Source organism: Acomys minous (genome assembly GCF_964271855.1).
Source record: "Acomys minous genome assembly, chromosome: 17".
Classification (NCBI taxonomy): domain Eukaryota; kingdom Metazoa; phylum Chordata; class Mammalia; order Rodentia; family Muridae; genus Acomys; species Acomys minous.
In genome coordinates this window covers 3090289-3106373 of record NC_140500.1, presented here as the reverse complement: position 1 = coordinate 3106373, position 16085 = coordinate 3090289, and the positions used below count along the sequence as shown (strand labels likewise).

The 16085-nt window shown below is 49.3% G+C and overlaps 1 protein-coding gene across 6 annotated transcripts in view; it reads left to right on the top strand.

Moving 5' to 3' along the window:
* Positions 1-286: 286 nt before the first annotated feature.
* Positions 287-16085, top strand: part of PPFIBP1 (PPFIA binding protein 1) — a gene marked incomplete at its 5' end in the record, with an annotated part of 59914 nt that continues 44115 nt past the window's right edge. For 4 of the 6 annotated variants that reach the window (XM_084765690.1, XM_084765692.1, XM_084765689.1 and 1 more), the window contains 4 exons: positions 343-361; positions 1804-1896; positions 4367-4572; positions 14670-14756. In XM_084765690.1, coding sequence (XP_084621816.1) covers positions 343-361; positions 1804-1896; positions 4367-4572; positions 14670-14756 — 405 coding nt within the window. Of the gene's footprint in view, positions 362-1803; positions 1897-4366; positions 4573-14669; positions 14757-16085 lie in introns of all 6 variants that reach the window. The other 2 variants (XM_084765687.1, XM_084765691.1) reach the window with 1 other exon arrangement.

The window sequence follows — 16085 nt, the reverse complement described above, 5'->3', positions numbered from 1 at the left end:
CTTGGAAACACAGGGCAAAGGCTTCTCCTGAGCAGCATGCCCTGTGCTCCTAGCTGTTCACTGCACTGTAGGACCTGCAGCTTGACACCAGCCTATCCAGGCCTGCTGGAAGAGAACTGCGTGGGCGCTAGCACCGAAAAGGCATTAAAGAGTGTGAAAACCACAAGTATTGACTATACCATTGCTGGCTGTGGCTATGATACATGCAATTTCACGTCAGCTCTTAGCCAGTAAAATCATATATACTCTTCCTTTATCCCAGTGCTCAGGAGGCAGAGGTAGGAGGATCTCTGTGAGTTCGAGGCCGGCCTGGTCTACAGAGCCAGTTCCACTCATGGGTAGATGGTGATGCCACTTCAGAGTAAGTTTCCCACTGAAGTGGGACAGATAAGCAGTGGACACCACACAGACCTTTGTTAAAAACTCGTGTTTGCTTTTTAAAAATTTCCTGTGAAAATATCAAACACTGTCCGCCTCATTTATAAAATGGAGAGGTGAACTCATTTCATTGAGTGGTTGTCATGGTTAAAAGTTAATGGGCCAGGGGTGTAGCTCAGTGTTTGCCTGGCACGCACAGCCGTGGGTTTGAGCCCTGGCACCACGAAACAAAGACAAGATTCAAGGCCTATGGATGATTTATATACAAGACTGGGGATTGCTCCAGCCACTCAGTACATGGTACCTATTGGCATATTATAAACGTGTGTGTTATAGTTACACTAAATGACTGCAGGCCAGAAGTATTTGGAAAAGACACATTTCTATTGATTATTAGAGGTGTTTTCTTGTTATTTGTCCCTCAAACAGTACAAAGTATCAGCTAGTTACAAAGTACTTTTTTTTGATGAAATACTGTTAAAGTAATCTTGAGATATTTCAAAGTGCTCTGTGTAAATACTGTATAGTTTTACATAAGGAACTTCAGCACCCATGGAAGCTGGTATCCAGGGTGGTCCTAAAGCCAGTCTTCCCATGGATGGCAGGAGAAGGTTCTCTGTGTGTTACTAAATACTTTCCCTATATAAATCTTATATAGAACTTAAAATGGAAAATGATAAGAACAGCAGTTAGATGAAGCTGATACAGAAAAGTCTGCCTGCACCCCAGGCCCTCAGCAGGCTCCCATAGTACCCCTGTGTCCTTCAGTCTGTCTGCACCCCAGGCCCTCGGCAGGCTCCCATAGTACCCCTGTGTCCTTCAGTCTGTCTGCACCCCAGGCCCTCAGCAGGCTCCCATAGTACCCCTGTGTCCTTCAGTCTGCCTGCACCCCAGGCCCTCAGCAGGCTCCCATAGTACCCCTGTGTCCTTCAGTCTGTCTGCACCCCAGGCCCTCGGCAGGCTCCCATAGTACCCCTGTGTCCTTCAGTCTGCCTGCACCCCAGGCCCTCGGCAGGCTCCCATAGCACCCCTGTGTCCTTCAGTCTGTCTGCACCCCAGGCCCTCGGCATAGTACCCCTGTACACTTCACTGAGACCTACAACTCTCAAGAGCAGTGTGGCCACCATCCTAGCAGACTTCATGATTTGCAGTTTGGGGCACTGGGCCCAAAGCCTTGTACATGAGACAGACACCTTGCCACCAAGCTTTGCCCCCAGCTTCCTCTGGACTTTCATTAACTGGTTAAGACACAGGTGCTGAGGCCGGGTGCCCTACAGCAGGGGGTCAGGTGGTGCATGCTGCTTCTGGTGCTCTCTGACTGCTGAGTGGAGTCATGATTTGAAGTAGAATTCATAAACCCACTTGCAAGGGTGCACCACTTCCAGCATGCCGTGACAATGTCATGGTCTTCCGTTCCTTCCCCAGGTTGGAGCTGGAATTTGACAAACAGGAAGATGATGAGTGACGCGAGTGACATGTTGGCAGCGGCGCTGGAGCAGATGGACGGGATCATCGCAGGTAACCCGCGTCACCTGACCTCGCTCTCTCAGTGCTCTCAGGACCCCAGGCTTCCGCCTTTGTGCTGCCTCTCTGGTTCTGCCAGTTATTCTGAGGTTTTCCTGCAAAATGTCAGCAGCTTCACTTCCATCCCCAGGGCTCTCCTCAAGCTACACCTTGAGTGCTGTGTGTCAGATGTGAGTGACCCATGGATCCCCCTAAGGGTGTGTTCTACCCTGCTTCTGTGAGTGAAGTCAGCATCCAGGCCCCAGGGGGCTTGTGCCTCACTGAAGCCTCAGGTCTCTGGCTCTGCCAACCACGGCTCTCCTGTGAGGTGCCCAGCAGGTACATCAGTGTCTCAGGGCTAAAGGACAAACTACAGCATCAAGTCTTTCCTGTGGAGGCGCCTCTGTCAGGGTTTATTTCTTCTTCCATCCACACTTTCTCAACCCTGAAGGAGTCACCTGGGCCCTTCATGTTCCTGTTCAGTGAATACAATCCTCCGGCTTCACCCTTTCCTTGATTGTGTTCAGAAACCTTCCTGTCTTGCTGCACAGCTTTTTTTTTTTTTTTTTTTTTTTTTAAGACAAGGTCTCTCTGTGTAGCCTTGGCTGTCCTAGACTTGCTTTGTAAACCAGGCCGGCCTCAAACTCAAAGCAATCCTCCTGCCTCTACCTCCCATGTGCTGGGATTAAAGGCGTGCGCCACCACGCCCCGGCCTTGCTGCATATACCTTGTTTTGGCCTACTGACACTTCCACCCACGTCACTGAGATGGAGCGTGCTCCTCCTCTAGTCCCTCCATCTCTCCAGAATCTCCAAACACAGATCTCGTCATAGCGTCCCCTTGGCCTGGAACCTGCAGTAGCTCTTTGTGGGGGAAGCAGAGCTCGCGCCCTGACTTCTCACTAGCAGAGCAGCTGATGTGGAGAAGGAGCCTCTGTGCTGCCTTGTCGGGACCACAGAAGTCCTGTGTCGCGTTACAGTGCTCTTGTGAGCGCGGCAGCCTGTGACAGTAATGGGAGGAGTAGCCACTGGGCATCCTCCTGTCACAGCTGCTGGGCATCCTCACCCGGCTCGTCTCTTCCGACCATCACCCGGAGGTGGCTTTCTGTTCAGACTCTTCTCCCCTGAGGGAGGCGGCTTGCTGGCTCCTTGTACTTGCGTGCCCTGGGGGTGCAGCTTCCCTGCCTCAGATCAGAGTGCTCCACTCACTCCTTGACCATCTTTCTCAAAAGGGTTATTTGTAGGCGGAGCTCTAGAGGGATGAGCTTGATGGTGACGAGTTCAGCAATGTAACCAGCTAGGGACCGCTTCACTTTAACACAGAGCAGTGTAGTCTTGCGATGGGGTGATGCGTGCTTTCAAACGGCTTTGCGAATACAGAAGAGGTGGGGCTTACTCTGTCATGACTCAGAAACCACAGCTTCAAAACCCCGGGCTCTCACTGGGCACTAACCTCTGAGACTCAGAGAAACCAGAGGAGCGATGCATCGAGAATAGCGTCTAGGCTAGTGTGCAGCCTGCTCCTCTGCGCTAGAGTGTTTGTGTGCTGATCCCCATCAGACTGAAGGACCAGGGTTAGAGTCACTGAGGGATAAAGGGCCGGCGAGGTGGCTGCGTAGGTCAGGGTTCCTGCCACCAGGCCTGATTGACCCACATGGTGTGAAGAGAGAGCCAACTCCATAGTTGTCCTCTGACTTCCACACATGGAGTGCAACACGTGTATGCACTCAGTGACGTGTGCCTGTGCATGAGAAAACAACACACACATAGGACAGTTAATTAAAATGTGGAAAAATTAAGGACTGAAGAGTTGGCTCGGTAGTAAAGATCGCCCACTCGCTGCTTTTGTCCAGGATCTGGGCTACATTCCCAGCATCCACGTCGGTCAGCTCGCACACGCCTGTAGTTCCAGGTCTAAGGGAATCACATGCCCTCCTCTTGCCTCCTACATGTGTGGAACACACATAAACTCACGTGGGAACATGTGAATTCAAGAGAGCACACAAATAAACGTTTATAAAACTTGTAGAAAATAATAAAAAAAGAACATCAACTTTTAAATCTAATGTTAAGAAGACATTTGGTGGTAAGGCTATAGACAAAGTGACAGAGAGGAAATGCTTATACACATGTGCTCGCATGTACAAATCACACATGCGGCTTATTGAACATTAGCCAGGGAACTCCAAGTCTGTAAAACTGATATTTTGTGGGAGGCATGGCTCCACTGAATCAGTCCCTTCCAAGCCAACCAAGCTCCTTCTCCTCTGTCCCCACAGATGACCTTTTTGTTAGGAGTCAAACCATTCATGTTTACATCTGACATTTCTTATTTTCCAATTATGTACAAATCGGAGAGATAGAGCTACATAATTGAATTATTTTGTCTTTTCCGTGTTCTTTGTGACTGTTGCTGGTGACTGGCTTACTTACTTTTTCCAGGTGTGGTATTTTACCTGTTGCTCTCTGACTTTTTTGGGAACCAGGTTCTAAAGCCCTGGAGTATTCCAATGGGATTTTTGATTGCCAGTCACCCACCTCCCCGTTCATGGGAAGCTTGCGAGCTTTGCACCTGGTGGAAGACCTGCGTGGACTGCTGGAGATGATGGAAACGGACGAGAAGGAAGGACTGAGGTGCCAGATCCCAGACTCCACCGCAGAGATGCTTATCGAGTGGCTTCAAAGTCAAATGGTAGTGTCCCTTCTTTGTCTGTGTGTCCCTTCTCTGTCAGTCTGTGTGTCCTTTCTCTGTCTGTGTGTCCCTTCTCTGTGCTGTCAGTCTTCAGTGTGTTCCTTCTGTGTTGTCAATCTTCCCAGTTCCTCTCAGCTCTGAAGATAATATAAACCTTTTCCCTCATTTTATTTTATGTATATGAATATTTTGCCTGTGTGTATGTCTGTGTACTGAGTGTGTGGAGGGCCTATAAAATCAGAAGAAGGTGTCAGATTGTGTGTGTGTGTGTGTATTTATGTATCTGTCTGTCTGTCACACAATAGACAGTCGTGTGGGTTCTGGGAATTGAACTATTCTATGAAAGAAAAGACAGTGTAACCCTTACCCTCCTCATCTCTCCAGACCCTAAAGATAATGTTTGAAAAAACACTCTATTGGATGGGTGCCAACAAGTTGTTCAGTTCCAGCTCTAGAGAGGACTGGCTTCTAGGTTGTATAAATGACCTGGTATATCTTAAAGCAAATGTTCCTGTAAGGAGAAGAGCCTTGCGCATCACAGGTGCTCTTTTGGTAGCAATGGGGTAGGGCCACCTACAAGGACTTAATAGTTAGTCCAGCCAGTGAACTCTTCAGACAACAGTAAAAGTTTTTAGCTGTATTTGAGAGATGCCATCTAGTGGTTTGTGACAGTCATGTCACTTCTGTTTCTATTAGCTTGTGCACATCTGGGCATCCTTCTCTGCACCGCTGATGTGGACACAGTGTAAATGTCACATCTGATGTGCCTTGAGCACAGTCTAAAGAGCATCACAAGCACAGATGCAAATGAGAAGATACAGAGGGTGACAGAATCACTAAGATGCGTGCCTATGCTTACGACTCGGTTGGTTGTGTTTACATAAAAAGTAATGAAAGATAAAGGTCTGTTTGGCACACTGGAGGACTGAGAGCTGACTGCTCTGAGAGCCTGAACGCACGCCCTGTTGCCGAAGCATTTCCTGTGATGCTGCACAAATTCTGGAGCTCCTTCCAGTCCAAACCTGAGCCTGGTGTTCCTGGTTCCATCCAGTTTGTACCAGTCAGCCATCTTTCAGTGGCTGCTAGCTGCTGCACAGGGTTAAAGGGTTAGGGACATTGGACTTTTAGGGACAGATGATGTCTGTTCGTGAGACTTGACACTTGCCCTGTTTAAGAGTCAGGTTTGCTGGTTTCTTTGGGAGTAGCTTGGTGCTGTGAAGCTCACTGTTCCTGACACATTCCTCAGCCTACTCCTACTTCCTGTGTCTTTCCTCTGGTGGTCAGCACACAGTGAGAAAGGAATTTATTACTGGTGAAAGGATTTTCTTCTCTCTCACACTGGAGGCCACCATGGCAGCCATGGCTCCAGAGGACCTCTCGATAGATAATTGACTTGTTGTGCCTTTTGGTCTGGTTAGTGTTTGTTTCTGAGGGCTGAGGGGGACAGGAGTGTTTGCACTTGTGTTGTTAAGACCTGCACTTAGTCTTAACAAACCCCACTTGTTGAGTTCAGTGAGGGTGCTCCTCCTACCTGCCGTGCTGGCCGCCCCCAGGAGAGCTCAGCTGACTTGGTTAATGATGTGACTGGACACTGCTTGTGGGGTTTTCTCAGAAGCCCTAGGACATTTGCTTTAATGTCAGCAGGGGGCGGGGTCTCAGTGTGCTGTCGTGTGACACAGGAGACTAAGATCACTTCCAGGGCACAGGCTTGCAGTGGACCTTGTCTGAGAAAACATCCCTGAGGCTCACATGAGAAGAGGCGCCTTGCAGAGAGCAGCAGGACCTGAGGGGGCGGGAGGGCACTGAGGTTGAGCGCTGGAACCCTGTGACCCAGAGCAGCCAGAGGCCCGGGGCGATCACATCCCACATCTGGAGTCTAAGTTATGCACATTCACATTTTTACCCTTTAAAAGAATGTGCACTTGGGGTTGAAGTGTTCTTGTTTTTAAAGCATAAGAAATAAGAAAGGCCTGTATGCTGACTGTTTAACAGGCCGTAGTCTGGCCAGTAACACTGCATTTCTATGCTCCGATCTCACAAGTGAGAAGCCTTGATTGGCAGGCACTAAAGTTAGCATCATTCCTTCATTGAAAATGGCCTTTTGTACCCTCTACTGACTGTGAGGAGACTCTCCCGTCAGTCTGCGGCGTGCTCTCTTTGCTGTTGCGGCTCTGCCCTCAGATTGTTGGACTAGAAGAATCACTGTGAGAGTGCCGGGGCAAGTGAGCCATGAGATAAACAGAAACCATGTGCGTGGTCATGCCTTCTATCTGCTGCAGATAGACACGCAGTCCTCCGTCAGTGATGTCTGTAACACACACTAGTGTTTCACCGTCATGGGGGGATTCTGTTCTGCCTCAAGAACCGAGCAAGTTCCATATTGGATAGTTTTTTTCCAGCCTCAGGAGACTGACTGCTGAATCATAAATGTCTTCATTTTTTAGAGGCATACAGTTTCAGAAATACTGTTAGATAGATTTCCACACTTACACACTGTGTCTCCTCCCTGTGATAAGCTATTAGCACATCTGCTTTCTTTTATCCAGCTACCTTTGTTTGCTTGTTTGAAGCAGTGTCTCTGGGTATCATAGGCGGGCCTCGAGTTTTTATTCTGCCTCCTGAGAACCCCATTGCATTAATTACATGGAGTAATTAAGGAGGCTGTGGCAATTAGTAAAGAAGCAGCCTGCGTCCTCTTGGAAGCCAGGGCTGCTCCCAGACCTGGCAAGGGTGATAATTGGAAGTGTAAGTGCCCACTGCACTAATGAGAACATTAGTCCCTTAAAGCACACGGACTCTCAAGCTGGCTGCCACTGAGTGGGAATCAAGACTTTGTTGGCTTAATTGGAATCATTAACCAGTGCTTGTCGTGTACCAAGAAGTACCTTTGCAATGCCAGAAGCATCTGCTCTTTCTTCACCAGGGTGAACTGCTGTGAGGATCTGTACTGGCTCCTTTGGGGGGAGTCCTTTTCCTGTGTGGAAAGGCATCCTGTTAGATCCTCTGTCTGTAAGGTCTGCTGTTGCCTGCCAGGCTCAGGGCGGAGTGCGCAGCACGTGTTAGCACAGTTCTACAAGGCAGAGAGCATCACCCATCCTTCACTAATGAGGAGATGGAGACACAGAGCTGAGGAGAGCCTGCTGTGAGTCACAGCCCGCATTAGACGGAGCCTTGCTGTCTCTGTGTCTAGCTATAACCCCGTCTTCACTGCCTTCCTCCCACAGTAACCAACCTCCTCTACGTGATGCTGGGCCCAGCTCTCCACTGGCAGTCGGAGGAATTTGCTAGGACTCTGTGCGTCTTGGTCTCGTTTGCTGCTGATGTAAAATACTGACAATAGCAGCTTAAGGGTGGGAGGCTTTACTGTGGCTCGGAGTTTAAGAAGGAATCCCGTCCTCCGTGGGGTGAGACACGTGGCAGTGGGAGTGGGAGGTGGCTGGTCACATTGTGTTGGGGGTTGGGAGCAAAGAGAAGTGTGTGGTGCAGTAGTGCTGAACGCGTCCGCACAGGCGCACGCGTCACCATGCTGTACCTGGAGGAGCCATTCCACCCTGAACACACACGCCTGCGCTGTTAGACCACATCCCCGCTCCCTCCTCCCTCTTTGTTTAGCTGTTGGCACTGTCCTCTGTGTCTGTGTCTGTGAATTGAACAGTTCTGGATACCCTACTAATACAGACTGAAAAGGGAAGAGCGAATCCCAGCTAAACTGTGCATGTGTGTGTACCTCCATTTTAATGTATGGACGTACACCCTGACTTCTGAATACTAAGTGGAGATGTCAGGAAATTGTAAGCATCAGACCTTCTTCCTGTTGGATTCTCAACGCTGGCCCAGGTTCCCTTTTTCTGAAAAGGAAGCGCACCATGAGAGGTAGATGGTGGCTCCTTCATACTCCTGCCTCTGCTCCTCCCATGCCACTTCTGCTCTGTTCTTCATGCCTGTCCTTTGTCTTCTGCTGTCATTGTCACCCTCCCCCTCCCCTCCCCTCCCCTCCCCTCCCCTCCCCTCCCCCTCCTTCTTTCTGTCTGTGTGCCTGAGAGGAAGCATTTACTTAGGTTTGGAAGGTTTGGGATCAGGAAGAAGGGATAGACAGAGTGAGTTCGGCCTGATTGAACAGTGAAACCCCAGCCTCTCTGGATCCACGGGTACTGCGTTCTGTTACTGTTGCAATGGCGTCTTTGTTGGCTCTGAAAAAGTATTTGTCATTTTATGGAAACTTCAGCTTAAAATGTCAAATGTGAAGACAGAATACAACCTAAAATAAAACCAACAAGTAGCCATCCACCTACAATACACCGAGCAACTTCCTGTCTGTAAGTACATGTAGCACACTGTTGTCCAAGGAGTAATATGCAGAACAGTTATCAAGGGCCTGTTGCGTACAAGCACTGCTCTGACGCGGGGATGCAGTGAGTTTGCTCATTGCTTGAAAACAAATTTCCCTGATTCAAGATGCTGGCCTCCTGTTGGGAATGCTGGAAACAGATGATGTAAATGTACAGTAAATGAGAAAGTGGCGAGTGTTGAGAAAACCCCAGCAGGGAGAAACAACGACTCCGTGTAACTTCAAGGCGAGGCAAGCGCGCCTCTCGGAGCGTAACTTCTGGGTAAGCATTAGGATGTGAAAGGACTGAGCATTGTCAGGGTGACGTGAGCAGCCCGTACATACGTACCTAGCAGGCTTGCTGGTCATGGACTCAGCAGCCGCTAGTTTCTGAGTCATACTCTTAACGTGTAACCTAAATTCAAGCACCTCCATTATCACAGCACCCTAATCATCACACTGAAAGTATTCTGCATGTGTGCGCGTGCGTGAGTGTGTGTGTGTGTGTGGGCGCGTGCGTATGTATGGAGGCCTGAGTTTGGTGTTCAGTGTATGCCTTGTTCACTCTCTGCCTGACAGTTAAACCAGAGCTTACCAGTGCAGCTAGTCTTGCTCACCTGCTTGCTCCGGGCATCCTCTCACCGATCTGTCTCCACAGCCCTGGGGTGGCAGGCAGGTTGCTGTGCCCACCCGCCTTTTATGTGGGTGTGCTTGGGGCTTACTGCCCACCTCGTGTTTGTGTGGCAAACACTTTACCTGCTGAGCCATCTCCCTAGCCACCAGAATTTATTTTCTGGGATGGAATCGAGAGCTGTGTACACTAGGCAGGTTCTCTTATCACTGAGCTACATCCTAGTTCTTCAGAAATACGTTATTGGACTAGATTGAGTACATGCTGAAGAAAGTATTCTGGGCACAAGTCAGTTTCCACGGATGCTCTGGAGCCATGGCTGGCACTGGTGGCCTCTGGGTGTGAGTGAGAGTGAGATCCTTTTGCCAGTAGTAAATTCCTTTCTCACTCTGTGCTGAACGTAGAGCAAGACTGGGCAAGGCGGGAGGTAAAGATCAGCAGAGAAGTGCTCCAGAGGACAGTGATCTTCAGAAAGTGGGGCACCCACAAGCCCCCATCAAACCTGGGCCCTTCCATCTCTTGGGGAGAGGACACTTGGCAGAGTGTCAAGTCCCACAAGGAGGCACCATCTGGGCTCAGAGGCCAAATGTGCCCAATTGCTCAGGTTGTCCTGTTAGCCGCACCACTGCTGAAAGACAGTCACACTCTCTGTGTTCAAAAGTCCACCCTGCGAGGCTCGGGGCATCTTGGAAGGGGTAGGAGCTGGAGAGGCAGGTGGACTGTCAGCCGCTGTGATGACTTGCATGGGGGAGGGGGAGACACTTTCCTCAGCGTCTAGCCTCTGCCCTGGCAAGTGGCTCCTAAGGAACTCGCTGAACTCACTGGGAAGACAAAAGAAGACATGAAAGTAGAACTGAGCAGACCAGGGCTCAGCGGTGGGGACAGGGTGGGAAGGGCGCACATACGTGAGCAGACCAGGGCTCAGCGGTGGGGACAGGGTGGGAAGGGCACACATACGTGAGCAGACCAGAGCTCAGCGGTGGGGACAGGGTGGGAAGGGCGCACATACGTGAGCTATTCCACATACGTGTATGCAAATGTACAGAACTGAGTAGCATGCATAATTAGCATATGCTGATAAGATACTTTTAAAAATCAGTGCACATTGGTTGGTAACACATGAGCATTGGTGCAACACTGGACTGCCTGGATCCCAGAATTTGTGTGATGACAGGCATGTGCCACTGTTCCTAGATACCTGGGATTTAGGTGCCTTGGTGACTGGCATCAGTGGCAGAATGTGGTATCAAGGGCAGGGTGTGAAAGAGAGGCCGTCCGACGAGGAGAAGCTAAAGATGGTCTCAGAAGGAAGAGCCAGAGCTGCTTATGAAAGACGGGTTGACACAGGCAAGGGGCATGAGGCGGTGAGCAGAGGTGGGCACAAAGCCTTTGGGTCAGTGTTGAGAGAAAAACTGAAGAAATGTTATCATACTGAAGAAACCGAGAATAAGATGAAGCAACAATGGAAGCCCCAAGGGGAACTGGGGTGCAAGGTTCCAGAGGGCGAGGTAGGAGGATGAGCTTTGTGAGACTGGCCAGGAGGAAAACAGGAACGATGCATGTCCTTCCTGAAGGAGGACGTGAACTGAGTCAGAGCACCACCGTGAGGTACTGAGCACTGAGTGTAAAGGAGGTGTGACTAGATGCAAGACCAAGCACTCAGCTTACACTCAACCCATGTGTGTGGAGCACTTGTCATTGCACCTTCAAGTCAGTGCTCCTGCCAGATGCAAGACTCGCTCCCAGTGCAGAGTCTCCCTGTCTCCCTCCCTCCCTCCCCCCCCCATGTCTGTGTGTGTGTGTGTGTTGGGAGGTAGTCCACTGAGCACAGTGCTGCTTCGAAGGAGCTTGTTCAGTGCTCTAAGTAGTTTATGAACAAACCCTCACTAAAGGAAAACTTTATGGACCAGATCCAATGTAGCTAGATAGGCATGGCTTAAGGAAAGACTAGAACAGGGTAAGAGAGACGGTTTAGGTAAAAGGAATGACATGCATGTGTGAGTGTAGAGAGCATGCCACTTGGAGGAGGGCTTGAGTCACCTGGGAGGTGGATCATGGCTGAAGAAAGAACAGAGGTGGCAGATAACCTCACAGGCTTAACCTCACACACATTCTTTTTTTTTTTTTTTTTAAGATTTATTTATTTATTATGAATACAGTGCTCTGCCTGCTTGTACACATGAAGGCTAGAAGAGGGCACCAGATCTCATTATAGATGGCTGGGAACCCCCAATATGGTTGCTGGGAATTGAACTCAGGACCTCTGGAGGAGCAGTCTGTGCCCTTAACCTCTGAGCCATCTCTCCAGCTCCTCACACACATTCTTAAGCAGAAGTGACAGATAGAAAGATAATGTTTGGACAGGGCGGCTCTTTATCTATTTACAGGCATTGCCAGTGGATCTTGAGAATTGTAAGTACTCATAAAATATCAAGACATTACTTACTGATTTGTATGCTCATTTTGAGTCAGTTCTCAGCATTCACTTTGGAGAAACTGGTTTTGAAATCTCATTCTGTTACATTTGGATTGAAGGAAAATGCTGCTTGCCCTCAAAATAAAGGAGCAGAGGGCCTTGCTCAGCAGTGGAACATGTGAGCATTTCTGAGTGAAGCCTGGGTTCACACACCAACCAGAGCCACAGAAGGAAAAATGAGTGACTCAGTGGCACATGGCTATAGTCAGGGCTACCCCCCAGGGTGTTGAGGCAGGAGATTTGCTTGAGCCCAAATGTTTGTGGCCAACCTGATCAACATAAGGAGCTCCACCCCATCTCTTAGAAGACAAAAAGTTCTACCTCTTGTGATCACCAAACATAAAGCATTTTTAAACCTAATGAAATGGGTTTCTAAAACCTCACGTGCATAGGATTTTAAAGACAGATGCCTCCAAATGTGCACAATCAGAATTAGGAGCTGAAGCGCCAGTGTCTGCCTGCACACTTTCATAGGTTAAGAACATACACTGCGTGTCCTGCTGTTTCCAGAAGGCTGTCCTGAGGGGGCTATGAACGTTTTATTTTCATGGTCCATGTGTGTGTGTGTGTGTGTGTGTGTGTGTGTGAGAGAGAGAGAGAGAGAGAGAGAGAGAGAGAGATTCTGACTGCTCCATCAGACCCTCGTAAGTTAATTCTGGACACTTGAGTTAACAGCGTGGACAGGGCTGTGGTAAGGGTGCAGGCAAGTGGTCAAGCAGCTGATGTTAGCATTGCATCCACTCTAAATGCTGCACACTTGCTAAATTAGCTTCTGAGTTTTCTGCAGCCTTGTGGGAAATGTGTACATCTTCAGAAGGAACACCCCAAATTCAGCCTTTTCTTCCTTTCTTTTCCCTCCTCCTCCCCACTTCTTTCTCTCTTTCTTCCTTTTCCCTTCTCCCATTTTGTTTTGTTTTCAACCTATGACGTGTCACCCCCAGAACTGAAGTAGGAATCTGGAGAGGTCGAGTGGGTGCAGTTGGTTCTGGAGGGATGATGGACGTGAGGAAACGTGCACAGCTCGAGGCTCTTGGTTCTGACTCTGAAGAGATGGTTCTCAGCTCAGTTCTGGATACCCCAGCCTGTTCATTTTGGATCCCTTCCGGCTTTTGTCTCTGTTGTACTTAAAGCAATATTCAGGGAACCCTGGGATACACTACATCATGTGGCTATGAAGTTACAAGGAACGCATCACAGTCTGGTCACGGTGGCTCATGTCTGGCACTGAAGCAGGAGGATTACCCCTGGGCTACACAGTGACAGACCAGAGACAGGGAGGGGAGAGCCGAAGTGGGTGCCTTACAGGCTAATTTTATGTGTCTGGCTCTTTGTGAGGCTTTTCATGACTTGGATATGGAAACATGGAAGGAAAATCCAGGCACAGTGGCTCATACTTCTAATCCCAGAGTTTGTGAGGCAGAGGCAAGTGAATGAGTCTCCATGAGTCTGAGGCCAGCTCGATCTGCAGAGTGAGTTCCAGGATATCCAGGGCTGCACAGGAAGATTGTGTCTCAAAAATAAATCAATAAAAACTAAAACTGTAGAACAGTGTCCCTACTTCCCTTGGACAGTTGTACTATGCACAGTGTACCAAATCAGATTAAAAGAAAGAAACACTGACAGTAGGGAAAAGGTGAATGTGAGAGCACCGAGCAAGATGCCAGGAAGGTGGAAGCTGATGCCCAAGGTTTGCCTAGGAGCCAATCTTATGCTGTACCAACGAATAAGCATATAAGACGTTAGTGAAGCCAAGACAGAAAACGATTACAAGGCTGGTAGGCACAGCTGGTCAGCAGCACCAGCCTGAGTGTTCAAGCTTTGGTGGGAGGCCAAAGGCCTTGAAGGTTTTCCAGGCAGGAGCCTTCTCTTGTGTCTTGGAGAGCTGAGTGGGCAGAAAGAAGCCCGGCAGACATTGCCCCTGCTGTCTGCTCCGTCAACAGACGATGACAGTCCTGTGTGGAACCTGGAGAAATGTAGTGTCCTCTACCAGGTACTCAGAGCTTTGTGTGCCCTAAGTCTGTGCCCATGGCCACTGGAGCATTCCAGCAGCCACTACTTTTTAGAGTTTGCACTGGTTAGCTTCTTGTGAACGACCCAGCTAGAAACATTTGAGAAAGGAAGGTCCCCATCATCACATCGCTTATAGTTAGGCCTGTGGGGCATGTTCTTAATGATCATGTGGAAGGTGCCGCCCACTGTGGGAGGGGGCACATTTCTGGAAGGTAGTCTTGGGTTGTATAAGAAAGCAGGTTTAGTGGGCCTGAGGAGCAAGCCAGTGAGCAGCGCTCACTCTTAAGTCCTCTGCTTAGTCCTCACCTTGACTTCCCTTCATGATGGGCTGCCATGTGAAATAAGCCCTCTCCTTCCCAGGTTGTTTTCGCTCAGTTTTTATCACAGCGGTGTGTTTAGAACCAAGGCTGTGTACTCGGAAATGCTGTAGGCCAGTCACTTGTGTCTAAATGTTCAGTTGTATAGACGTGCTCACCGTGCCTGCCCATTTTGAAGTCAGTTAATCCTTACGTTTTTCTACTCATGGCAATGGCAGCTGTGCTGAATTTAATTCAGGCCCTTTTGAATTTAAAATATGTCAGTTTTACTGATTGATAGATAATGTATCAATCCTAAAGGGGAGTTGACCTTTCCCGTGTTACTGTCTTCTTCAGACCAACGGGCACCTACCCGGCAATGGAGACGCGTATCAAGAAAGGCTGGCTCGCCTAGAAAATGACAAGGAGTCCCTCGTTCTCCAGGCAAGTGCCATTTCAGGCCGCTCCTTTCTCAGGACGTGTCATGTCCTTGCCACTTTGGGTGACATAAATGTGGAGCACATTGCGCCTGTGGCAATCACGCCGTCCCAGCAGCACAGCAGCTGTCGGTGTGCGTTCACATGGCACTGGGGGACCGTGCGATGACTCGGAGCATAATAAGGAAGATGTGTGGGCTGTATGTGAGCACACTCTGTTCCATGGAGGGACTTCAGCACGCAGATACAAAGGGAAGACTGAAAGGGCAGCAGTTCATACTCATACAGAAACCCGACAGGCTGCTGATGGAAATGGCAGTGCAGTGGAAGGCAGCTGTGGTGTCAGTGTCTGTAACCCCAGCACTCAGGAGGGAGGCTGAGGCCAGCCTGGGCTACAGTGTAAGATCCTGTCTCATAAACAAGAAGTAGCATGCAGGCCAGCCGTCCATACAGGGAGTGTGCAGGGCTGGCTGGGAGGCCAAGGGCATGTATGCCACCCAGTCCTCAGGAGCAGGTGCTCGACTCGGCCCTCAGGTCAGACTCAGTGCCACCTGAGGTGACGTCACCTGCCATCAGATCTGTGAGTACCTGTAGTGTAAGAACCTCAGTCTGAATGTGTATTAACTGTCAAGCTTTAAAATGATACATGAGCCCAGCAAAGCAGCCAGAGGGGAGCCTGCTGCTGGGAACTGGCATGGGGTACGCTTGCTTGCTTCCTCACGGTGTTCCTAAGTACAGAGCAAATGTCTTTATTTTTGTGTTTTGAACTAACTCGATCAAAGTGTGTTTACTCAGCTGGTGACAACTGAGGAGAGACTTGTGGGCCTGCGTGGAACCCTGGGGATGGAGGGTGAGCCCACTGCTTCTTGGGACACTGGAGAGTTTCGCGGTACACTCTGGCCTTTTTCTTTGCCTCTTTGGTGCTGAGAACGGAACTCAGGGTCCTACACATGCTAAATACACTGCACCCCTCTTTCCATGCCCTTGCTTTGAGCACGTTTGTGACCAGGTTTATCTTGCAAGAGCATATAGAATTTGAGTTCTTTGTCCATTTTTGTTGTTTTTATTACTGAAGTGTGAAATTTGAGTGGTCCTTAATGTTTGTTTCAAATACGGACCTCACTTCCTCTGTTGCCCTCTTAATACTAGTTCCTGACCATCGCCTTAAAAATAAAAAATTTCTAATGTAACTGAAATTATTTCAGTACGTAAAGTAATGCGAATTTCTGATAAGCACCAAGTTTCTCCTAAATCAAATAGGGATCCTTGGGTCATAAGGCAGCATAGGGCCGCAGTGTCACCCAGTGGTAGAGTGCCTGTTTGGTCGAGCATGCAC